General features: G+C 36.1%; 1 protein-coding gene across 1 annotated transcript in view; it reads right to left on the bottom strand.

Annotated features, from left to right (window-relative positions):
- The window catches only part of LOC121441087 (rab proteins geranylgeranyltransferase component A 1), a 172,142-nt gene extending 145,211 nt beyond the window's left edge, over positions 1–26,931 (bottom strand). Inside the window, exon 1 of the mRNA XM_041642219.1 lies at positions 26,883–26,931. Coding sequence (XP_041498153.1) covers positions 26,883–26,931 — 49 coding nt within the window. The remainder of the gene's footprint in view (positions 1–26,882) is intronic.
- Between the last annotated feature and the right edge of the window lie 254 nt (positions 26,932–27,185).

Consider the following 27,185-nt stretch of genomic DNA (forward strand, 5'->3'; position numbering starts at 1 on the left):
TATATGATAGATGTTTCTTGAACATACAAAACTAATACTGTGTTGTTTTAGGTAGAAGATATACATTTTAATAAGTCCTCAGCTTTTCATATGTAAATTATCATAAATAGTCAACTGTTTTTAAAAAATGGGTCTTTGTTCCTTAGGAAGCAGGTTAGCACACAAGCTTATCTGATCCTTGCAAAGGCACTGAGAGATAAGAATCTGCACCTGCAGACAACAAAGAAACTGCTGCTCAAGGATGGAAATTTACTGCTAATAAAAAGCTCCAGAGTTGAAATTTCAGCTCAGATCTAATTCCAAAGCCACAAAACCTCTAAGTGAGAATGGAATACATTATTTTATGTTTAAAAATTATGTAAGCTAAATATCCTGCTTACTGGTCACTGTAACAGATTGGAAAGAAAATATTAGTGCTTTGAAATCAAATGTCACAGCAAAGCTTATTATCATAAAAGGAAATATAAATTACTACTAACAATATGAATAAAAATTTTAACTACCAAGCTCAATTATGTTACAATAAAGACCAAATTTTCTACTACATTACTAAAATGTCTTATGTTATAAGTTCAAGACTCTTCCAAAATTTTTATAGTAAGAGCTACCATTTCAATAGAGGCCATTGTGTCCTATATTATCAGCCATACAGACAAACCATATTTTGAAAGTTTAGTACAAACCTATAGAACAAGCACCACCATGACCATGAAAAATCCTGGTTGTTTTGCATTGTTTGATGAAAATTTATTTAAAGTACTCACTAAGAATCAAGGGTTACCAAAAAAAGGGAAAGGTTAACTTTCCTGGATAAAGAATGTAATATGATGCTAGGGAGATGGCTCAGTGGGTAAATGTGCCTGCTGCCATGCCTGGCAACCTGAGTTTGACCTCCAGAGTACACACTGTGGAAAAAGAAAACCAATTCCACAAGGCTATCCTCTGACCACACACACACACACACACACACACACACACACACACACACAAATAAAATAAAATAAAATTAAAAAGTTGTTCTAAAGTAATCCACACAGAAGCAATTGACATAGTCAGTCTTCAGCTAAAAACCACATTAAACACAAAAGCCAGTCTTCATGAAGAATTATTTTCCGGTATTGAGCACTTTGTGGGTATATAATGTCTTTTAAAAAAAAAAAAAAGAAGTTGTATCCAAATATACAAAATGTAACCATCAAATATCAATTATTGGACCCAGGCCATCATAAAGTTTTGGCTATAACTGTAGAAGAAAGATAAGAGAGAAATGGGAGTCTCAAATAGCTTCACTACTATGTTCTTCAGTTCAAACTATTATTCTAATGTGCCTCATGAAGATCTGAACTTTTTGCTATACCTAAGTAACTTTCCTTGCTAAAGAAATCTAATCAATGTACTCTAAAAAGCTGATAAGCAAAGAAACATTAAAAATAGGATTTTGTTTAAAAGTTTTCTATAAAATAATGGCAGTAAAATGGCACATACAGGAGTTTTATGCTTTGTACCATGTTAACACATATAATTATGTTATCATCATGGGCAAAGCCATCTAAGTGAGGAAACAAGCCAAATATAAAGGAATGTTGTAACACCAGTAATTCATTAGCTTGACATAATTTGCAGGATAGGATTTAAGGACAATATAGGTAACTCAATAAAATGAGTACGTCTTAATCATTGAGAACTGGAGTTTAGACAAGTCAGACATTCTGTGCCTCCTTTTCCCTCTATCGATGGCAATATTCATCACCTACTTCATAGAATTTAGTTATTAGAAGACTATGGTGTGAATACTTTCCTAATTATTTATTTTTCAGATATTAAAAATTGAATCATTCCCCCTTCCCTTTCCGTCCTCCAAAGCCTTCTATATATCCCTTCATTGCACTCTTTAGAATTAGTAGCCTTTTTTTAAAGTAGTTGATATTTTATATGTATATGCATCTACATATATGTTCATAAATGTTCCTAAACACAAAGATACAACATAGAAGAGAAATATCTTAGCATTCCTGAAAAACAGAGTTTAGAAGTGCCAAACTTTCATTAAATACCACAACCATATATGTCTTTGTACCAAATGCCAACAGCAATTGCAGACAATATCACTCTCCTCTATTTTACCCAAATTAGCTATTCCTTCGGGTAGAAAGATATGTATGTGGTAATTTCTATGCCTGAAATCAACAGTCAGAAGTCAAGTCTCTGCTGACAACACAAAGCTAAAAATGGTTTTCAATGTGGAATATGATCTGAATCCAAACTACATAAAACCCAAATAACTATTATTTGCAATTTTCTATAATACTTCCATCCAGATATCACCACAAGTTTGTGAAATCAATAGGCAAGTTGTTCCAATGGTAAATGCCAAAGGTCCATTATCTTCATGCTTAGAATTATTAAAATAACAAGCTATGAATATAGTTAGTAATGTATTTGTGGCTAAGGTTAAATATTTTGTCCTACCCAGTCAATAAATAGTTTCTGAGGAAAGGACACAGCAAAGAAAAAAGTTAAGAGGGTAGTTATAATTTTAAATATTTTTACTACAATACAAGAAGTTTTTGAAAAACGAGTAGTTGGAGCCAGTTAAGAAGTCTGAATGTCATTCTTTGAGGGAGCAGGGAATTTGAAAAGGATTTCAGTGTTTCAGTGAGAATTAGTTTTTAAAAAGACTCCAGGGCTGAAGAGATAGCTCAGTGGTTAAGGGCACAGGCTCTTGCAGAGGACTCAGGTTCAGTTCCCGGCAGGCACATGGCAGCTCACCACTGCCGAACTCCAGTTCCAAGTGATCTGATGCTCTCTTCTGACCTTCTCAGGCACAGGGCATACAGGTGGTAGACAGCATGCACAGGCAAAATGTTCATATGAATTAAAGTAAATAAATAAATAAGCAAATAAATAAATAAGATGCCCCTAGTCACAGCAGAGAATAAATTTTCATTAAACGGGGGTTTTACATTAAAAAAAAAAAACTTATACAGGAAAAGTAACAAATTAAACCTTTGTTCTCAATCATTTAATAAAATGCCTACTTGTTTTAAAATAGGGAGTGGGGGGAAATGTGTCATGATGCATATGTGAAGGTCAGAGAACAACTTGCAGGAGGCAGTTCTCTCCTTCCAACTTTGTGGATCCTGAAAATCAAACTCAGTTTGCCAGGCTTAACAGCAAGCATCCTTACCCATGCAGCTACCTCACCAGCCCTTTTGGTATTCTCTCTCTCTTTTGTTTTTTTTAGAATATTGAACAATGTGTATATGTCTGTGTTCAACCCTAATACCACTTAAAAACTTTAATTTTGTAATAAAATCTCTTCTAACACTTAGAAAAATGGTACTGAATCATTACAGAAATTCACACATCCTTATGAGTTTTTATCTAGAACACATATAGGTTTTAATCATTTGTAAGATCTCCCTAGGGAAAAAAGTCAGATGTCTTAGAAGGAGACCTATGCTACAAACCAGATGACTCTCAGAAACATTATGCTAAGTGAAAGAGGTCACCCCAACTACTCAGGACCCACCTTTGTTGCTCTCCTCTCCTTTACTTTTTAAGGAGTAAGTTTAGGTTTGCTGTATCCTCAAAGACCTGGCTAACGTCTAATGTTGGACCAAGGACAAATCACACAATGTTCTACTGGAAGCTACAAGAAACGTGTGAGCACAAATCCACAAGTGCAGTGTGCTCACTGTTAAAATGGCCCAATAATGTACGTTACTGGGTCTGTGGAAGAACGGCAACAAAATGAGATGACACACCTTATACAGCAATCCTGCTATGTGGAAATATTCTCCTCTATTTCTTGAGTTAAGATTAGATCTCTGAGGGTTTAAAATAGCTATCACTAGCTTACCACTATTAATCTTCAAAAGCATTTTTAGGGTTCATTTTGAAGCAGTCTGCAGCCTGAGAATATAGTTCCAGAACACATTGCCTTTGCAGTTGAACAGGACCTAATACCATGGCAAAGGGGATGAACACTTCATCAGCATTGGAAGTATATGGAATAGTTGGGTCTACTTTTTTGTTCATTAGGCTTATTCCAAAATGAAGATTTAGACAGTGACTGTAGCTCTTATAAGAAGCCAGGTACTATAGTTTTGTGCCATAGGAAAACAAAATTCACACAGTTTTTTGAAAAAGTCTATGGTATTGTATTGTAGGTGCAGTATTCAGCACCTACCAGTATCACTTTGTTAGTTTACTATAAGACCTTTGAGTTAAAGCTATACACACCTACATTCTTGGAAAAGTAGTTTAACTATCTGGACAGCAGGCAGTCTGGCACACTGATGTGGTTAAGGTGCTGGTTGAGATTACAGATATGGACTTTTCAGCATTCAGGGCCATAATACTGCTTACAGAGCCCTATACCCAAGACTCAAGAATGAGAAGTGAACCTTCCTCTATGTGAAGGAGTTTCGCCCATTCAAAGAATGCCAGCTATGCCTGGAGCTGCTGGGTGGTTTTATGACCCAGAATGGTTTGTTTTCCAAGAGAGTGTTTATATGTCAGTAAGATAAAAATAAACTTTTGAACAGAGACTATAAATAAATGTAATTAATTCTGTCCTCAGACACATTAAATTATCTCAAAATGTAAACTTTTTGTCACTGTAATACTTAAAAATATTCAAAGATTAGGAGAATCCTTTTTTTCTTTTACTGACTGGATATAAAGAAGGCCCTTTTCCATGCCAGGCAAGTGTTCTATCATTGAGCCATACATTCATCTAAAGAGAATATTCTATTTAATTTTTTTTTAAAAAAAAGAACAAAGATGTGTTCAACATTCTTTTCAGGGTTATTTCAAACTCACAGGAGTTCAAACAGAAAGGACAAAAACATTCTGTTGATCCTTCTTCACGCCATTCTTCCAAATGTGAAGACAATATATATTGGCACTATAGTGTCAGGATGCAGACTTGGTGTGAGAAGTCCTTCTTTATGTGTTGCTTTTATTGGTTAATGAATAAAGAAGCTGTTTTGGCCTGTGATAGGGCAGAGTAGAGCTGGGCGAGGAAACTAAACTAAGTGCTGGGAGAAGGGCGACAGAGTAGGAAGACACCAGGCGAGAAAGACACAAGCCGCTGGAACCTTGCCAGTAGGCCACAAGCCTCATGGTAAAATATAAAATAATGGAAATGGGTTAATTCTAGATGTAAGGGCTAGCTAGCAATACGTTTGAGCTACTGGCCAAACGGTATTGCAAATAATATAGTTCCTGGCAGCTGGGAACGAACAAGTGACCTCCTACAACAAACTGGCACTCCAAATGTGTGCTAGCTAAATCCACATACAACCTGAGAAAGCTTGGAAAGGAATTCTAGACATGAAAAACAGAGTTAAACACGGCTTGATGTAGTGGCTCCTTTAAGAGACATTTTCCTGATTCAGTGTTAGAAAAAAAAAAAGCACGGTTTCAAAATGGCAGCTTCCTGGTTCGTGCTGACAGCACAAACTTTTTTCAGGAGGTCAAGCATTTAAATAGGGCTTGTGAGCAGTGTATTACAAACTGCTTAATGGTACAACATAGACACACTGTATACCTTAACTGGGGCAGTGTTCAAGGCTTGTAGAGGCAGTGAACAGAGCTCTGCCATGTGGATTGGATGGAGTCAAAGGGCAAAGCAGCCTTAGTCCTAGTAACACAATCTAGAATTGCTCCTGGACAGAAAAGGGTTTCAGATACACAATAAAACAGATTCAGACATAAAAGACCTCTAAACGAGACATAGTGTGTTTAAAAGAAGAACATAGGCTTCAGAGAGAGGAGAAAAAGCGTAAAGAGACAGTAAATATAATATAAAAGAGTACAGACACTCATAGATTATAAATATTAAAATTCTAGAAAAAGTAATAGAGTAAGACAAATAAACCACGTAAAGATGGAATATACAGAATGGATTCTGTATATTATTCTGTTTTTGTTAAATTTTTTGACTGTAAAGAAGCTAAGTACAAAGATACATTTCACTGTATGGGCTGCTAAACTAAACCAGTATAGGTATTTTAAAGGTATCATGTCTTCAGAATTTGTGTCTAAGGATTTGTTGCTTTAGAAAAGAGGTTCTTCCATGGAGGGTGAGAACCTGTAGAATTTTTCCAGACTAATGTGGTTTGATGGACACCAAGATACCCTGAAAGGTCTCCGTGAAATCCCCCCAAAAATTACTTTACCCAACAAAAAGCAAGAAGCAGTTTGAAGAGAACTGCACCCAAATTCCCTAAATGATTGTTTATAAATGTTTGTTTACATTTCAAGGGGGATACGCTATAGATATAAATACTTTGCATTGTTATGGATCTTGGTGTATTGATACAAACTGAAAGTCAATTTTGTCATATTTATATTTTTGCTCTTGATTAAAGTATTGTGTTGGTGCAGCTCATTTAAAAATGTAATGTATAATTAAATACATGCTAATAGATAATCATCTATAATAGTCAAATTTGTAGTCACGTTAGTTAGGTTTTCTAGATATAGAAAGATTTATTTCATTTAGATAGGTATTCTTCAAATCTTTCAGAGACCTTCAGAATATGGCATTTAAAATGTTTTAATAACTTAGGACTCATGACAATGAGACACATCTTCTCCTGGCAGCACCAATTACTTCAAGAGGAAGATGGGTATCAAAGAAGCTTCTTATGGAGTTTGCTAGGCATTCAGGCAAGAAACTGTTCTTGTGTGGACTGCGTGATGTTATGCAGGACCCACAGAGAAATGACTGCTGAACTTGCCTAAAGTCTTTTGGGGTTCCTCATTCATGAAAGAGTCTGCCAGACATTCTGCAGGACACAGAACAAAGTAACTAATAAACTGCAAATATAGGTGGAACTATCTTTGAAACTTCCTGCTTCATGGAAAAGTCTGCTGAACACTATGGGCCTGTAGGCTGAAGATGGATGCTCCAATGATACAGAAGAACTTTGGGTGACTGTCCAGGCAGCGAGATATCTCTGCCATTTCTAGAGTTCTGGAAGTTGCCTATGATGTACTTCCTGTTAACTTAGGTAATACTATATTCTTCTGGGGTCTTTGATAGAATTGAAGAATAGATAATTTTGTTATATGTAATTTTATTATGTTAATGTTAAAACTTTCCTTTTTATTTAAACAGAAAAAGGGAAATGGTGTGGGAAGTTCTTCTGTATATGTGTTGCTTTTATTGGTTAATGAATAAAGAAGCTGTATTGCTCTGTGATAGGGCAGAGTAGAGCTAGGCGAGGAAACTAAACTGAATGCTAGAAGAAAGAAGGCAGAGTAGCAAGACATCATGTAGCCCCACCGGAGACAGACATGCCAGAACCTTGCTGGTAAACCATGACCCTCGTGGTAAAGTATAAAATAATAGAAATGGGTTAATTTAAGATGTAATAGCTAGTCAATAAGAAGCTAGAGCTAATAGGCCAAGAAGTGATTTAATTAATACAGTTTCTATGTGATTATTTCCAGGCTGAGCAGCTGGGAACAAACAAGTAGTCTCTTACTACACAGACTGCTTGGAAAATGAATTTTAAAGATTTTTTTGAGTTGTTACCTCTTTAAAGATAAATCAATGGTAAATGGGTGTGGTATTCATTAATTTATTTTTATTTAAAAACTTTCATAAAAATATTATGATGATATTCATACACTTTCCACACCTCTTCCAAGATTTTTTCCCATCTTCCAATCCACCCAACTTCATGTTTTTCTCTCTTGAAACTGAAAAAAGAAAACCCAAACAAACTAAACAAATAAACAATGAATAATCAGTAAAACAAAAATTACTCAAGACATGGGATTCTTAGTTTTGTCTATATAGATTTAGAACTTGCTTTAAGTGGCTTGAAAGTTAACACTTCTGCTTGACATATCTGAACTTAAGGGAACAGAAAGGAAGAGAGGAGGAAAGATGTGGAAAGTTGTATAACATGATCTTTGCCATAAGTGATTGGCAATCTCAATTACCAACTTGACAACATACATATAGAATCAAGTAAAACTGAGCAGCGGGTCATGCCTGTGAGGTATTTTTCCCCCAGCTGGTTCACTTGAGATGGGAAGACCACCCTTAATCTAGAGCACACCGTCTGGTGGCAGCCTATATAAAATGGCACAGAACAAGGAAGCTTTTGCTTTTTGTCTGCTTGCCCTCACTCTGGCTGGCAAGTTCATCCATACTGTACTGAGGCATTCCTTCAGTGGTATTAGACCTACTGTTACAGGATTCTCAGCAGATGGATTGAAGATCGGCTTCTCTCCTGAAGCCCCGCAGGACTCTACCACCATACTGGGACTACTGAGACATCCAGTCTCACGAACTGAACAGCTACTGAATTTTTGGCCTTCCCATCATCAGTTGTGAGACAGCCGTGGTTAGACTACCTACCTGCAAATCATTCTAACAAATCTCATTCCAATAATTCTATTTCTCTAGAGAACACTAACTAGTACACAGTATGAGTAGTTAAAAATATATTTTTATCAGGCTACTTCCTAGAACTTTAGGGACTAATGCTCAAGTGTCTTCTGTGTCTTATTTCTACTTACACTAGTACAACCTTGTCCCTGCAATGATAAAGAAAATTCATAATACCTGAGTTAATGATATACATCTGAAACTACTTCAGGCAAATATTTTCCAAAATGGTAATGATACTCATACTTTTCTGGGCCTTCAGTATATTCATATACACTAAAGAAAGCTTTTTATCTAAAAAGGAATTTATATCATGAATCCTCTATGTAGAACTGTGAGCAACTTAAATGTCTTCAAACTGATGAGTGAATAATGAAAATGTGGTACAAACACACAATGGTGCAAAGAAAAATAAAATCATGAAATTTGCAGATAAATGAATGAATTAAGAAAAGCTATACTGAGTGAAATAACCTGCACTCAGAAAGACATATGATGACATGTTCTCTCATTTGTGGTTCCTAGTTCAGAATCTTAGCTTGGAGTAATACTGAAACCATGAAAATAAAAGGGGACTTAGGGATAAGGAAGAAAAGGAGCTCTTAAAAAAGAGAGGGAAAGAGTAGCACACAAGTACTACAGGGTGGGAAATGGAGAAAGTAGGGTAGACATTAGCTGGGAGGGGGGAAGGGGAAAGGATAACAGTACCAAACACAGTAAACCTCCTTTCAAGCTGTAAGTCAGAGGCATATAAGAGACCCCCCAAAAAACAATATACGTAATTGTCGTTACCACTGGTTGCCTCCTAAAAGTCCCTACTACTGTAGACAGCACACACTTTGGCCACAGGGCTTGGAAGGATCAAGCTAGATTTTACTTTGAAAGCCTTCTCCCTAAGGATCATCTCTCATAGTACTGTAAAGTACTATGCAACCTGCCAAAAATGAAAACCAATCAGTATTCCCTGTCAGCTGTGATACTTATGAACCAGAACAAAGATCAGCATAGCAAGTTATCCCTAAAGATACAATATTGGTACTTTTATTTTGTGCATAACCAATGGCTGTCTAATTAGAATTAAGTCATACTGAACACGAGGGACTTGATACCCAGTACTGTAAACCTAGCCAACTACCTATGACTAGGGAAGGCATGAAACTTAGAGGAGAACCTACTACTGTCACTTCCTAAGCCAGTATACTTTACAACCACATTCTAAATACTTATCTTTATAGCCACGTATAAGTGTAACTCTCACCCACCCATCCCACACAAAGAAGATTCTTTTAGCAGCAGATAGAGACAATTACAGAAAATCACAACTGCCCAAAATGCAGAAAACAAATTACTGGGATTTCCACCCTCAACTGATGCTTCTGCAGCAATCACTTATATCTAAAACTCAGGAAATACTGAAGAGGTGTCAGGACAATTCTTAGAGCCAGAGGACTGGGGCTGGGGTAAGATGTGTGCTGTAAGAAAACTATATAGGATATGAAAATTGTACCCCCAAAATTTCAACAATATGGTCCTTTACAGAATACTTGTACAATGAAACACTAATTGACAAGTTGACATCCTGAAGTAGATTTGGGGAATCTCTCAAGGGCCACTCCTAGATAAGAGCTACAGTTAGTGAATGACCACTGAAAAGGAGAAAATCAGTCTTCCCTAGGGATGAGTCCCTGACAGATTATATGATACCAAAAGGTCAGTCCTAAAAAATATATACATTAGAGCAACACTAAATTGTTTCAGCAAGTTGCATTTTTATCTTAATTTGCTTATACACACACACATAAACACATATCATATGTAGCAAGAATAATTAAAGTAAAAAAGTTCTGAGTTTAGAAAGAATGAAGGAAAACAGAATTATATAAATATGGTACATATATAAAATTTAAAAAATTAAATATGTATAATATATGGCACTTGTAGATTGGTTTTTAGTTATTGTGTAAGTTAGTTTTATTCAGAAAAGTAAATCTTTTTATGTATTCTACAGAAGCTTCTAAAGCATCTGATATAATTTAAATATTTAGCAAAGAATCTGCCATGCCATTCAGTTATAGGAAATATGTATAATTCTCATATAAGAACAATTTGACTGAACAATTACTAAACACAGATAAGTATAAGGTAAGAAAATGACTTTTCTTAAGTTATAATGGAGAATTTGGAGTATTGGCCATCAGACATTCTCAGTTGACATTCCACTACAAAATTGTCAGCTAAAAATATATAGGAGGAGCTTATGGATTGTAATATGATCACACACTATCATGAACAGTCCTATCTTTCTGCAATTTTTAAGACCTGTTAAGATAAAGATGTTTAATAATCAGATGAAGACATAATATTAACGCTAGGGCCACAAAATGATGAAATGAATATTTTAAAGAATATTATCTTAAATATCTTAAAAGAAAGAGAAAATTAATCGTTTGCTGTTAAAAATCATCTGTAATCCATATCATCGATGCTGAACTTCATCATTTATAACTATAATATTTAAGTTAGTTCTTCATGATATATTCTTTAAGGTATATTTTGTGAGTGACTGATTTTTCCTAACACTACACTTATATAAGATAAGCATAAATAAAGGACTTACACCACTCCTAGTGACTCAAACAATAAATAATAGATTCCCCTGACAGGACTTTGATGACTCGGCAAAGCCCGAGTGCTTTCAGCCCAAATCATATGAAACTATAAATCATTCTTTATTTTATGGAACATTTCAAAATGGATTCCTGCTTTCTACCTTGAAAGTCATTTCATGAAAGTCAGACCAGAATGGAAAGAAAATTACATTGAACTAGAAAATTTACTGTGACTGCTTTTATGAAGAACAAGTTCTTTTTTTTATTTTTTAAGAAAAGAAACAGAATGACTGGCAAGAAGAAACTTGTGACTACAACAAGCTTTTAGTGAGCCATGGCTTTTACTTTCCCACTTAAACAACACTATGTAGACACCTGCATGGTCATAAACAAAACAGAAGCAACATTAGGTACAGCAATGATTAGAAGGCAATGCAAAGGTAAGACTACATACTACAGAGGTTATAGACACTCAAAAGAGATGACATGAAATTAAGCAGAAACTCAGTTTCAACCAAGGCTCATGTCATTTTGTTTAGTCCTAATTTAAGTTTCAAATTCAGACTATTTTTAGTGGATACTTTAAATTAAAACAGTAGAGTGCCAGGGAAACAACCTAGAGAATCACAAAAACAGAGAAAATACGACTCACATTAATTACTTACATAATATCAAACAACATTTTTTGAAATGATGTTTAAAATCTAGTGGGTATCTTCTTTGTAAAATTTTGTATTTATATGTATAAATTTTTGGAAAAATCTGCCACCTATTAAAGTAGCAATGCAAGTTTCATATAATGTAAGGTCCTAGGAGAACATCGCCAGGACTCGGAGTGCTGAACCAAGCATCAGAACTATCTTGTTCTTTTCAGGTTTCTATTTAATAGCTTTGACATTGGTTAAGATAGTGCTATTTCCTCTCTGCAATCCAGCTTCCTTACCCATTAAGTATTCTTATTAGATAAAATGAAAGGCTTAGCATATAAATGATGCAAAGATTAATTTCAGTCTTAAAAAAACATGATTGGTAATGGTAAATTGCTCAACATTCTTAAACAAATGATTTGAAATGAAAAATAAAATTAGATTCTTGGAGATGCACAGGAGCAGAAGAGTTGGTGAATCTCCCTGAAGACCCTCAAACTATCAATTCCTAGGGGACAACATCTACAACAAAACCTGGCTGTACACTATCATAAATCTCAAAATAAGGGCTGGAGAGATGGCTCAGTGGTTAAGAGCATTGCATGCTCTTCCAAAGGTCCTGAGTTCAATTCCCAGCAACCACGTGATGGCTCACAACCATCTGTAATGAGGTCTGGTGCCCTCTTCTGGCCTGCAGGCATACACACAGACAGAACATTGTATACATAATAAATAAATAAATATTAAAAAAATCTCAAAATAAGAGTAGGTCAATTCAAACAGCCAACAGACAGACGAAAATGAGGGTAAAGCAAATGTATCATTACCTTGAGAGCTAGAACACCCCTAATTGTCTTATTACTGGCTAGAAGGTTGGCAGAATATTCTGAGAATGTGGGAAAAAAGCAGAAGATACTAGGTCTTAATGTGGATGAGTCAAAAGAAATGGTGTACAGGAGGGGGTTAGAATCCTGAGAAACTGGCAAATCAAATTCTTCTGCATTGTATGCTAGGGGGCAAGGTATAAGTGGAGAGTGAGATGAGAGGGGGTAAGGGAAAGTAAAACAAACACTAAGAAGTTTGAAAAGCCATGTGGAAAATGTTACTCCCAGAAGCCATACATTGTCAAATCAAGAGTCCAATATTAGGCATAGAATACCTCCTTCAAGTTGTTGGTCCTAGAGACCACCCCTCAAAGCCATGCAGGCTATTGTCAACTGCTCTTGATTTGCTAATAGAATTTGGTGTTAAGACCTTATTACTGAAGATACAAGACATTTTCATATAGGACTCAGAGAAATCACACTGACACTGTTCCTTGATGGCTATTTTTCATAGTACCAGAAGGTGCTATGCAGTCTGTTGGGAGAGAAAAGATGTCAACACTCTTACAAAGCTATGAACTCTATGAGCTACAATAATGACAGGTATGAGAAGGTTTGCAACAGGTGCCAACAGTGGTATGAATGTTACTGGAGATAGCCAACCACTACCTGATTTACTTTAAGGCCCACCTCATAGAAGAAAACTTATGCCTGGGCATTGTAAATTTGGCCTAGAATGGGGTGAGGGTGTGTGTGTGTATGTATGGAGTGAGGGTAACTAGAGAGGAATTGTAGAAAGATGTGGGGAATATGATAAAAAAAAATACACCGTGTATGTTTGTATGGGGAGGAGGTAACCAGAGAGGAATTGTAGAGAGACGTGGGGAGTATGATAAAAAATACATCGTGTGTGTGTGTGTGTGTGTGTGTGTGTGTGTGTGTGTGTGTGTGTGTGAATGGGGTGGAGGTAACCAGAGAGGAATTGTAGAGAGACATGGGGAGTATGATAAAAAATACACCGTGTGTGTGTGTGTGTGTGTGTGTGTGTGTGTGTGTGTGTGTGTGTGTATGGGGTGAAGGTAACCAGAGAGGAATTGTAGAGGGACATAGGGAGTATGATAAAATACACCATATGCATGTAGGAATTTCCCAGTGAATAAAAAACACTAGATTAAAAGAAAGAAGTGGCTAGTATGAACATCTTCCAAATTCATCAAAACTGATAAACATATGGGACAACGAACAGGAGAGAAAACCTGGCTGAGGAACAGTCACTAGATGTCAGATCCCAGTAAATGCTTGTTCACTTAATAAAAACAGAAGAGAAAGATCTGGAACAGTAATGTTCGAAAAGCTACACTGGCCTATTCTCCTTATTAAAAACACAAAAAAGGTCATTTCACCTAAATAAAATTAAAAAAAAATAAAAAACTTTGGATGAATTCCACTTAAGGCACATTAAGAAAAATAAATTACAGCAAAATAGCAGTCCAAACAGTCAAAAAACATGTCAAAAGCAACCTCACAAGTTCAATGGAAATTTTAACCTAGATGTGCTAAAATAAGCTAAGAGAATTTAAGAAAATCATCACAAATCTGTCATAAAAATCAAAATAAGAGAAGTTCAAATGCAAGTGAATTGAGAGTAGGAATATTTGAAGGCTTGTTTCCTGGGTGTTTTTTGTTTTTATCAACTTTACACAAACTAGACTCACCTGGGTAGAAGGAACTCAAATGAGAAAATGCTTCCATAGAGTGCCCTATAGGCAAGTCTGTGGGGCATTTTCTTGACAAATGACTGATGTGGAAAGGCCTACCCAGCACAGTATGGGTGATTCTTAGGCAGCTGGCCCAGTGTTGTTTAAGAATTTAGGCTGAACAAGGCAGGATGAGTAAGCCAGTAAGCAGCACTCTTCGAGGGTCTCTACATCAGTTCCTGCCTTGAGTTCTGATCCCGACTTGCCTCAGTGACGGACTGTGATCTGTGAGTTGTTATAAGTAGAAAGCAGTCCTTTCCCCACCAAGTTGCTTTGGTACTGGTGTTTTACCACAACAGAAATCCTAAAACAGACTGAAAGCACTTAAGAAGGAAGTTTTTCACAACTTATTTCAGAAATGAAAACTAAGCTAGAAATAGTACACAAGCAAAGAAAATGAATGAAAAAACCTGATGATGAAAGTGTATAGGATGACAGTACTGTGCTTGTAAGGAGAGCTTTCAAGGTTCAGATACACTTTGAAACTGTACTTATAGAGAAAACCTAATCTGGAGTTGGATGGTGAAATAAGAGAAAGTAGAGAATACAGAAGTGGCTATGAGTAATTAGTAATAGTAAGAGTAGAAATTTGATACCTGGGGATGTATTTTATACTGCATCATTTTCATAATTTTCCATAATAAAACTGAGTCTATGATAGATGATAAATGCATTTGAGTGCCCATTCAAAGATTGTTATAAAATCACATTCCCTTTTATCTGAAATTTTACCATGAAACCCATTTTGTTTTTTTGAAATTATAATTACAAAACTTCTTCCTTCCCTTTCCTCCCTCCAACCCCCCTGTATGTATATTTTCAAGGCTAACTGTTTGAGCACCCCTTATCCAAAGTGCTTAGAGAAAAGCAGTGTTTAAGTTCTGGGATGACTTTTTTTTTCCAGATTTGGGAACATAGCCATATATATATATATATATATATATATATATATATATATATATATATATATATATATATATAATAACTGAATTCAAAGGTCAAATCTAAACAAAAAACCCATGTTTTACATATACCACATATATGTAACCTAAAGGCAATTTCATTTTTTTTTCTAAGAAAAGGTCTCACCTTAGAGCCTATCATGGCACTGAACTCATGGTAATCCTCTTGCCTCAGCTAACCAAGCACTAGGATTAGAAGTTTAAACCACCACACCAACCTAACTACCGCCTATGCTTGTCTAGAAAATGTAAATTCCAGTTTTTATTGCTATCATTGCAAATAACTAATTATTTAAAACATAAAAAACATGAAATGATAAAATTTTGTATAATTAAAATTAGCTTTTCTGCATTAACAATTTTTATACTACATTTTTAAGAATAATAAATCGAAATATTATTTACCTACTGTTTGAAAGTAGGAAAGGTTTTCTTTGCATATTGGAAAAGGCCAGAAACCACATAAGAAGATTTGGTAAACTAGAAATGTAAGATTTATATATCTCCACATAGGACATCATCATAAAAATGAAAGGCAAACTTAGAAATCGAATATGACAATAAAATGCCAATATCCCTAAAGAACACAGATACAAAATTACTATGAAGCCAAATTCAGGGACATAGTAAGACTTAACTCTACAAGCAAAGACAGCTAAACATATGTAAATCACTAAACATGATTAACCACATTAATATGACAAACAACAAAAGGGCAATTATTTAAACAAATACAGAAAGCACATTGGAGAGAATTCAAAAACCCTTCATGAAGAAAACTACCAAGCAAATTAGTACATACAGAAGGAACATAACTTAGCACATTATAAGCTCTCCCAAGACTTAGAACTAGACCAGGATTCTTACTTTCACCAGTTTTGTTCAACAAAGGGCTGTACTGTAAGTGGTAACCAGGCAAAGGAGCAAGAAAAAGACAAAAGGCATCTAAGTTCAAAATGAAAGAAAATCAAACTGTCCTTGATGACAATTTCCTTTACATAGAAAACTATAAAGTCGTCGTCACTCACCAAGGAACAACTCAACAAAACTTGAGACACAGAAATAGCAAACAAGTATCACTTGGTATTTCTAGACACTAATAGTGAATTATCTGAAAAAGAACTTGGAACAATTCTAGTTACAATACCTATAAAAATAACACACCAAGGAATAAAGAAATGTAAAATTTATACATTTCCACATAAAACATCACCATAAAACTAGAAGGCCCACTTAGAAATGAATAGACAATAAGAACACACACAAACAAAATGTCAATCTCCCTAAAGAGCAAATGAAAAAGAGGTGAAAGAGCGCTATGAAAATCACAAAATAAACAGCAAAAGAAACTGCTGATGTTATCAAAAAGAGGGCACGGAAAGATGATGGGCGTTGGCAAACAACTTTAATTCTCACACTTGGGAGGCAGGAACAGAGACAGGCAGACCTCCCTGTGTTGAAGGCCCAGCCTGATCTACAAAGTGAGTTTTAGTCCAGTCAGAGTTACAGAGGGGGGGGAGAGAGAAAGCCAGCAGAAAAGATAGATATCACATGTTTATATTTATAGATTAGAAGAAATATAACCTTATTAAATACTACACAAAGCTCTCTACAGATTCACTGCAATCACTATCAAAATATCAGTATTTTTCACAGGATTTGAAACACAATCATGAAAGACCTCAAATATCCAAAACCTAATAAAGCAATAAATAAATAAATAAATAAATAAATAAATAAATAAAACAAAGTTCTACCTGACTTTAAAATTACAAACCATTCGATAACTAACAATAATTTGCTAAAAACAGCATGATGTTAGCAAAAACAAAACTAGAGAACCAAATGGAACAAAAGTGAAACTGCCTTCTACATTTAGAGCTAACTGATTTGTGTGACAAGTGCACCAAGAGCACACAGCAGGGAAAGGGCAGTCTTCTCAGTACGTTCTGCTGGGCAAACAGGATCAGTGTGCAAAAGAGTAAAATCAAACCCTTCATCTCTCACTACTTACTGCTATCAACCCAAGGCGAGTTAAAGACACCTGAAAGACTCAAATCTGTGAGTCTTGCAAAAGCAAGCATGGAAAACACTCACAAGAGTTGACTGGTTGGGTAAAGAATGTTTCGGAAATGACCCCAACTGTGCTAACAACAAAACCAGAAACTGAAAAACGGGATCCTATCAACTTATACACAACAAAAGACACAATCAAACTTTGAGAGTGTTTGCATAGCATATATGAAGGCATGGGATCAATGGTCATCACTGGGGAAAAAATTACTAAAGGCATACAAACACAACTAATAGGACAGGAGAAAATATTTGCAAACTATACACTTAACAGTTATGTTAATGTACAGCATACACAAGGAATTGAACTTAACAGCAAAAATAAATAAACCAATTTTAAAAGTGGCTAAAAACAGATTAGATATATCTTAAGACAAACAGGCAGCTCATACATGAGAATCTTCTCAATGAGGAAATGCAAATTAAAAAGAATGAGTTATAACTTTATTCCAATCACCAATAAGACAAAAAAACTGACAAGGAGAATATAGATAAAAATACTATACACTGTTAGTAAGAATTTAAATCTGTATAGTCATTGCAAAAAAAAAGTATAAAGGTTTTTCAAGACACTAAAATTAGAACGACTATATTTCTAGACTTCCCATTACTGGGTATATACCAAAAGGAAATCAATCACATGTCAAAGACACAAGTATACTTATTTATGTGTTTGTTTGTTTGTTTTGGTTTATCAGAACAGGGTTTCTCTGTGTAGCCCTGGCTGTCCTGGAATTCACTATAGAGACCTCATCCACCTGCCTCTGCCTCCCAAGTGCTGGGATTAAAGGTTTGCACCACCATCCACCTCAAGTACATCCAATTGCAGTACTATTGCTACCATCCACCTGACAAGAACATTCAACTGCAATACTATTCACAACACCCAAGAGATGGAAACTAGAATGTCTCGCTTGTGAAGAATGAAATCGGGGGCTGGAGAGATGGCTCAATGGTTAAGATCACTTGTTCTTCCACAGAACCCATATTAATTCCCAGCAATTACATGGCAATTCACAGCAGTCCATTACTCCAGTTCTAGAGGATTCAGTGCCCTCCCTGATCTCCTTGAGCATATGGTGCACATACATACAGATAAGCAAAATACTCACACATAAAATAAATTTACAAGAATAAAATATTGTCGTTTGCAATAACATGGTATGTGAATTGAAACAACACTGAAACACAAATATCATCTGATCTTTACGGAATCCACAAAACTTAATATTACAGAAGTTAAGAGAACTATGATATAACAGAAACTGGGGAAAGAAGTTAAAAAGAATAGACAGAGTTTGGTCATTAAAAAGAGTAAGCTCTATGGTACTTCATAATGAATATACCACATTAAGTATTTAGTAATAATTCAAAACGATTTCAAATATATGAATAATAAAGAGATAGTAAAAGTTTAAAGTGATAGGCATGCTAAAAAACATGAGTTATACAAGGATATGCTGATCAAAATAACAATAGTAATTTAATACATATGATAAAAGTTAAAATGTTAATGAATGAATTAGTACATATTTATAAGAAAAGTAATTACCTCATTAATATGTTATGGTAATTCAAAAAAAGGAAATGTAGGTGGCCAAATTACATAAATAATCAACCTTATTTATCATAAAATGCAAATTCTAACAAGTAATATTATTTGTGCATCAAGTTTGTTACTATACAGATGGCCTGCACAGCTTTCATCAAGGGCAAACCTAAATTCAAGGGCAATCACACAATCCTCCTTATGGGTATGCACAAGTCTCTGCAAACAACTATAGGACAATCTGATATCCAGAAGAAAAATGCCTTCAGGTGGGCCTTTTTGGAGAAATCTATTCACTAACTCTCAGCCCTTATGACCTCTAAAGTTCTAGATAAGCCCTGACACTCCTAGTAACCGAGTTCTGCCCTTTAAATATACCAAACTGTAAAATAAATTTGTTCTTTTTTTCTTAGTAAAAGAAACCCAGAGAGCCAGTGTCTCCCTGCATGCATCATTCATTGCTCTTCTCTTCCAAGAACACCAAGTTTTACCTTTTGCTGCAATGGTCGCAAAACCATTTGACAGTAATGAAAAATAAGACATGAATGCCAACGCTGAAAGAAGATGAATACTGAATCATTCTCATACTTACATCATAATTATGCAATTACATATCTTGGAATGAATGAAATTTAACTGAAACAAATTGATACTTAAAACATGACTAAAGTGTCTGATCCCACTGATTTAGTATCTAATTATTTCATTTGTCTTGCTTTGTTTTGATTTCAGGGACAAACCTAACTAGGTCATCCTGTTTGCCTTCATGTAAAGGTTTGCAAACTGACCCAATGTCATAGTGTTGTCAATAATTAAGGACCAGAAATGAAGCTACTGTTGGCATCAGAAAAAAAAAAAAAAAAAAACCTGCCACCCACACACCTAGAGCACAGCGATCTAATCTTCAGAGTATATGATGCTCTTTTTCACTTGGAAAAATTCAACAAGCTCAATTCAAGATCTTAACTTCAGTTGACAAAGACTTGTGTAACTTATCCAATCTGGGTCAAAGTTGGCTAAATCTATGGTTTTACACTTACTTGAAGTGAGATAATATTTACCCCAGAGAGAGTAACAGTAAGAAAGCAAACATTATATTAAATTGGTGTAGATAAGATAGTAATAAAAAACACTTGTGAGATGCAAAAGTAGATACTAGAAAATCAAACCAGCCTAAGCTCTTGGTACCATCCAGTATGAGATGAATCAATTAGGCACTGTGCTAGACAAGTTGCCTGTCTCCTCAACTATCTGTAACCTGTTTGAGGGGTTTGGTTTTTTGTTTGTTTGGGGATTTTTGTTGTCTTTTGTTTGTTTGTTTTCCCTATCTGCCTCAATATAAAAACATGCTAACTCATATAATCATGCTCCAGTAAATCACTATCTATGGCAAATTATTTTCTTTATATACTACCCTTTAAATTATTAGAAAAACAAAAAGCAAATCTTTAGAAAAGTATCCCAATTTTACTAGTCACAACTAAATCCCAAACTCCAAATCATTCTATACTATGGATTATACAGTGGGAACAGACAGCAACTTTTAGGATTTACACACATAACAGGCACGGCCTAACTTTTCAGTTCACACTGAAACTGAATGGCAGATGATTTAGTATGAGTAACAGGTCAATTATATGGAATTATAATTGTTTCTGTGCATTGGGATTTTATGTTAAACATGAGCATGCGAGGTTGAGCAACCACATTTGATTTTAATTGCTGTAGCCTGAGTTATTGCAAACATCATGAGAACACTGGAGAAAATGAGAGAATGACAAGCGGCCTGGGAGATGACAATGGAGCTGCCCAGGGAACTCTGGTAACAGATGCGGCTCTCTCTGAGGGACTGGTTCAACTTTATGATGCACAGAGAAGGAAGGCAGCTCAGAGAGGCCTCAGAATTAAATAACTCCCCCGTACTTTGTTAGGTATTAAGACATGATTTTCCTTAGAAAAGATAAAGCACAGAGAAGTACAAAATAGTTCACAAAACTGCTAGATCTATAGGCTTTCTTTACCTTCTACAGCATTTCTAAGCAGTGGAAAAGCACTTCACATTATGCTCCCAACTAAAATGAATTGATAGACCTCGTCAAAACAATGCAAACTGGTGAACCAAATTCAAGAAAAGAAGGAATATCTGTAAACTACCAGATAAGAAATCTGATTTTTTTAAAAAGCAGCAATATATAAATAATTATCTTTCCAACCAAGTAAATAGCCAATGGGAAGAGGAAGCTAATAAACTTTACAATAGCATCTATCCAGGACACTGTGAAATTCATGAGCTCTTCCTTGAACTCATTCAAGGCCAAACAGTAATGATAATAAAAGCACCACAGTATGGCTTTTTGAACCATAAATTAGTTACATTTTGTAAACATTTTATCAGAACTATTTCTTCAATACTTAACACGGCTTGGTGGAACTCACGCCATTTAGAAATATGGTTAAACTTAAGAAGGATTAAGGAATGTGCCTAAGGTGACACAAGAAGGACATTTGGGATTCCAATTAAATTTAGCTGATTCCACAGCCATTAGAGCCATTACCAATCCCCTCATTATACTGCACAAATGAGACATATGAATGTAAAAGTGAACAAAATATATAGACGGTCTAAAGGGTCTTTCTAAGACTACTTTCAATTTTATTTACTATTAAGCTGCTTAATGTTTTGTTTTGTGTGTATCTTGAACACATTGGCACAGGAGACCACTTCCTATATATAACCCCAGCAACACAGACACTGAGAGAAACAATTAGTAAATGGGACCTCCTGAAACTGAAAAGCTTCTTCTGTAAAGCAAAGGACACAGTCAACAAGACAAAACGATAGCCTGCAAAATGGGAAAAGATCTTCACCAACCTCATGTCAAATAGAGGTCTGATCTCCGAATACACAAAGAACTCAAGAAATTGTTCATCAAAAGAACAAATAATCCAATAAAAAAAATGGCATACAGACCTAAATAGAGAACTCTCAACAGAGGAATCTAAAATGGCTGAAAGACACTTAAGAAAATGTTCAACATCCTTAGTCACCAGAGAAATGCAAATTAAAATAACTCTGAGATTCCATCTTAAACCTATAAGAATGGCCAAGATCAAAAACATTGATGACAACTTACGCTGGAGAGGTTGTGGGGTAAAGGGAACACTCCTGCATTGCTGGGAGTGCAAGTTGGTACAGCCCCTTTGGATATCAGTATGGCAATTTCTCAGAAAATCAAGACACAGCAATACCACTTTTGGGTATATACCCAAAGGATGTTCAATTGTGTCACAAGGGCATGTGCTCAACTATGTTCATAGCAGCATTGTTTATTGTAGCCAGAACCTGGAAACAACCTAGATGCCCCTCGACCAAAGAATGGATAAGAAAAATGTGGTACATTTACACAATGGAGTACTACACAGCAGAAAAGAATGACGGCATCTTGAAATTTGCAGGCAAATGGATGGAGCTAGAAAACATCATATTGAGTGAGGTTATCATATGTACTCACTCATACATGGTTTTTAAACATAAAGCAAAGAAAACCAGGCCACAAATCACAATCCCAGAAAACCTAGAAAACAATGAGGACACTAAGAGAGACATACACGGATTTAGCCTACATGGGAAGTAGAAAAAGACAAGATCTCCTGAGTAAATTGGGAGCATATGGACCATGGGAGAGGGTTGAAGGGGAGGGGAGAAGCAGGGAGGGGAGCAGAGAAAAATGTAGAGCTCAATAAAATCAATAAAAAAAATGTGTGTATAAAGAGAATACATTTATCTTTTATTATATTATATACTCTTCTCATTTAAGGGCTAGCATCATTTCATGAACTACGGGAAAGTAGCAACAACTTGCAATTAAAAAAGCAAAGTCACTTTTGGTGCCTACCTCAATTGTCATCAAAGAGGCAACTGATAGAAACAGATGCAGAGAGACTAACAGCCAAACATCAGCCAGAGTTCAGGGAATCCTAAGGAAAACAGGGGTGGGGATTGTAGGAGTTACAGGGGTCAAGGATACCAAAAGAAAAACCACAGAATCAATTAACCTGGGCTCACAGAGAAAAAAACGACAACCAGTGAGCCTGCATAGGACTCATCTAGACCTCTGCATATATGTTACAGCTATAGCTTGGTCTTCTTGTGGAGCTCCTAACAGCAGAAGCAGAGGCTTTCACTCTTTTGCTGACATTTGGGACTGCATTCCTCACACTGGGTTGCCTTGCCCAACCTTAATACATGGGAAGGTCCTTAGTCTTACTGCAATTTGATATGCTATATTTGGCTGATAACCATGGCCTTTTCCTGAACAGAAACAGAAGAGGGGTGGATTAGGGGGTGTAGGGGGGAGGCAGGGGGAGAGACTGGGAGGAGATGAGGGAGGAAAAACTATAGTTGGGATGTAAAATAAATCACACAGACACATACAAAAACATTCTCAACGACAGGGATAAGGATGTTTGGAGAAATTAGGGAAGGAATATATGCACACTATGATAACAGAAGCACACACAGACATCCTAAGAAGAATATTAAATGGTATGTAAATGTGAGAAATCACTTGTGCTGAGCGTAAGTACTGTTTGACAAATATCATTTTTTACACCACTTCCTGCAGCATTATTATTCACTAAGGTTTAGAAATAGTACACTACTGCTATCAGAAACATTAAAATCCTTGAATGAGCTGCCAGTCAAAGTTAACTACCTCAATGATGCATTCTGAAACATCAAGAATAGGACTGTGCTATCTACATGAACATTCCTAAAAAAGCAGCTAAAATTCCTGAAAAAAAAAGCAACTTACCTTTAAAAAAATGTTTTCATCAGTACAATATATAGAACACAAATTCAACCTCTTTAAGAGGCTACAGAGAACACAGGGCCATGTACATACACACAATGGTAAATCTTCACCTTAGAGAAACTTTAGCTACACAGCTTTTAAAAACGGCCTTAAAAATGACCTGAGTGGGGCTGGGGCTCAGTAGAGTACTTCCAGTGCAAAAGCCCTGGCTAAAAGGGCAGCACAAGACTGCAGGGAAGGAGAGAGGGAAGGAGGGAGGAAAAGAGAAAAGTGCTTCAAAAAAACTAAGAAATTAAATAAGCTACGGAGTCTCTTAGAAGAGGTACTTTTGGCAAAGATAAGGCAGTGTACTTAAGAAGGAATAGCATGAAGACTGAATTCCTACATGGTGTTCTGAAAGCATAAAGAATCCCCGGTATGAAAATTTTCCATGATTATAGGAAAAACTGTAGAACTCTGAGGATGTCCAAAAAGTTTCTAAGAAATGGCAACGCAGTAAATAATACAAGCACCAAGGGAGTAGGTTCTTGATAGGAGTTGAGTCTCGTGAAAATTGAGTGGTTGATTGTGCATTTACAATAAAAAAGTCAAGCCATTATGCCACCCCTTTCTTATAGAGCTACGAATTTTCAGTCAGCTGTATACCTAATAGCACCAGCCAAACATATTTCTTAAGGGCGATAACAGTCTCTGCTTCCAAATGATGTGGTTATACTACATTCTAAGCATGCTAGAATTCCTTCTAAAATAAGGATATTTTCCAAGTGAGGAGCTAAAGTATGCTCCTATGGATGGCATATATCAACATTATCATGTAACCTTTATATCTTAGATTCCTTCCATACTTGTGACTTTTTGGCTTTGCTGGAGATCATACAAGTTACCAGAAAAGTCACTTCCAGTGACAATTTGTTACTGGGATAATGTTTAACCTGCACCCAATGATAACTTTTCCACACCCCACAAACTTACTGCTAAAATTACTATTAAATGCCAAACTATTCTGAAATGACAATAGTGTACCCCAAGCCAAGGATCACATTCTAATCATCTAGTTCTGTCCTTTTTTCCCTCCCCATTGAGATTCCAATTGATTTTCCTTCTTGGGTCTATTTTATCTTTCTCCTCATCTTAATTTTCTGTCTTTGGGTATTCTGGTATTATTTTCGCATATCTTGAAAATATGACCTTAAAGGAAAGCTTTAAACCACATCACGCAAAAAGTAAAAATACAAATTATTTAAGGTGGATGGATTTTGGATGATTCTTTTTGATGAAGCAATTGTCTTCTTGGTGCCATTTTACCTAGAAACTTCTAAAAGGGAGCTACAACTCAGTCTAGTTCTTTACTTGTTTCTGATAATGACATGCTTCATTCTGCTTTTGTTAAGAGAACTGAATTATTAAACACTGCCTTTCCTATAATTTATCTACATATTAATTTAATAAAGCCAACACATTTAAAGCCTACTTCAGCAAAATATTAGAGAGAGAAATCAAAACGCTTTAAAAATCAGTTCAATTAAAAGTAATGATTGAAAACGTCAAAATCTTTTTATTTGAAAAATGACCTTCACCAAATGTTTCCACTTTTAATGTATGTAAAAGAATTAAAACATTTAATAAAAGTTAACACACATCACCCAAATCAAATAGAATTCATTCAAGTATAATTTTAAAACACACCTTCCTCCAAAATGGATGTTTTAGAGGAGACTGCAAAAGTGAATGAATGGTCTACTGGGTCTTTCAAGCTCGCATCCAACATCTGTTCATTGCAGCTACCACCAGGTTAGCTACAGCAGTAGTTCTCTTCAGTTTGGGAATAAACACGGCCCCACTGTTCTGAGAATCTGTGCTCAGATAAGGCCTTTAAAGGCTATTTGATTTACTCTCCTTATATTCAACAGTGTGGAAACTGAAAGGCTGAGTGTCTGCCTCTCCCATTGCATGCTCTAGATTGTTTTCTCCGTTATTTCTGCTAACATAGTACAATTTTGAGAGTAAAAATCAAGTGATTCCATTTCTTGAATAGCACTGGCTTTGTGACTTTGCCAAGTTAGACTTAAAGGCTGCTTCTCCTCTTCTGTGTACTGAAGAGAATAACATTCTCGCAAAGTTACTTTTGGAATTTTTTGAAGTGCTTTGCCCATTGATTAGAAAATGATAAGCATTTGAAAAAGAGTTGCTTTTGTTTTTACTGTAAACCTGGAAATATGGCTATTTTTACTTTTGGGGAACAGAGCAAACTGAATTCATTAACACAATGGACAGAATCCCATTCTCCAAAGCTTCTGCTGCCTACCACAATCTACAGACGGTAGGAAAATCCACTCAACTATCTTTTATCCCATGCAAAGTATATCCCTTACAGTTAAGAAATGTTAATTTCTGCCAGGTGTTGTAGGATTAACTAGTTAACTAGAAGCTGAAGAGGATTTCTGGCTCCACCCAAAACCTGGAAAACTAATGATGGAAAAACAAGGAGAAGCAAAGGTCAGACACGGGATGGAGCACTGGCACTCATTCTGAGCACACCTAGTTGTGACGTGTAGATGGGTGAAGGAAAACAATATGCTTCCTTTCTGCAGCATAAACAAGGATGCTTTAAACCCCATAATACAAAAATAATGGCTACCTGCGGTGGGGAGCCCTTAGGCTACTCAACACAACAAAAAGAGTCCATTTCCTTTCCCTAGGTAAAAATGCACAGGGGTAACAACTGAGCATCCTTCTCACAAAACTGCAAATTAAGCTGCATCTGAGCTACAACGTGTCTTAGACTCATGTAAGTATATGGGTAAAGTCATATGAAATGGCGACAGAAAACGATGGGGAATATAACCTTCAAATGAACACGGAGGGTAGGAAGCAAATATGCTATGCCAATGGCATCTCCATAGATAAAACCTCAACCCTCCATTCTCATGACACTGCAAACCCACCCTCCTCTAAGGAAATTAACAGGAATCACCGCAGCAACCAACCTCAACAATCGCCATCGACCAGATCGACCCCTACTCAAATGGCACAAAACACCGCGGGTCCAAGCCCCTCCCTGGAGCTGCCAAGTCCCGCGCTGACTCCAGACTACCTCACTTCCTTTCCGACCTCTCTCCCAGGCTCGACCCCCGCTGTTTCTCGCCAACCAACACTCGCCGCTGACAGAGAAACTAAAAGGCAAGAATTATTTCCTAAATTTTGTCTAGGAAAAACCAGGGCCACACATACCCGTCCCTATTACGATCACATCAAAATCCGAAGGGAGATTATCCGCCATCTTGACAGGAAACGTCATGTGACTGTAGTTTGTGGCTCAACATCCTTAAGCAGTCTCTCCGTAGAGGCGGAAGGAAAAACAGTGCCTTCTGGGTAGTGTAGTTCTTTGGTGAAGAGTCCAAGTAGGCGACAAAGGCTTAGTATTTGAAATGTTAATGAGAATGATAAAAGCACTAATCATTTTACAGGCTTCAGCGAAATACCTTATTTATCATGGAGGTTTAATATGGAAAAGAAATGTAAATATTTGAGTCT

This window comes from Microtus oregoni, unplaced genomic scaffold, assembly GCF_018167655.1.
Source record: "Microtus oregoni isolate MIOR12 unplaced genomic scaffold, Mior012 000073F_002, whole genome shotgun sequence".
NCBI lineage: Eukaryota > Metazoa > Chordata > Mammalia > Rodentia > Cricetidae > Microtus > Microtus oregoni.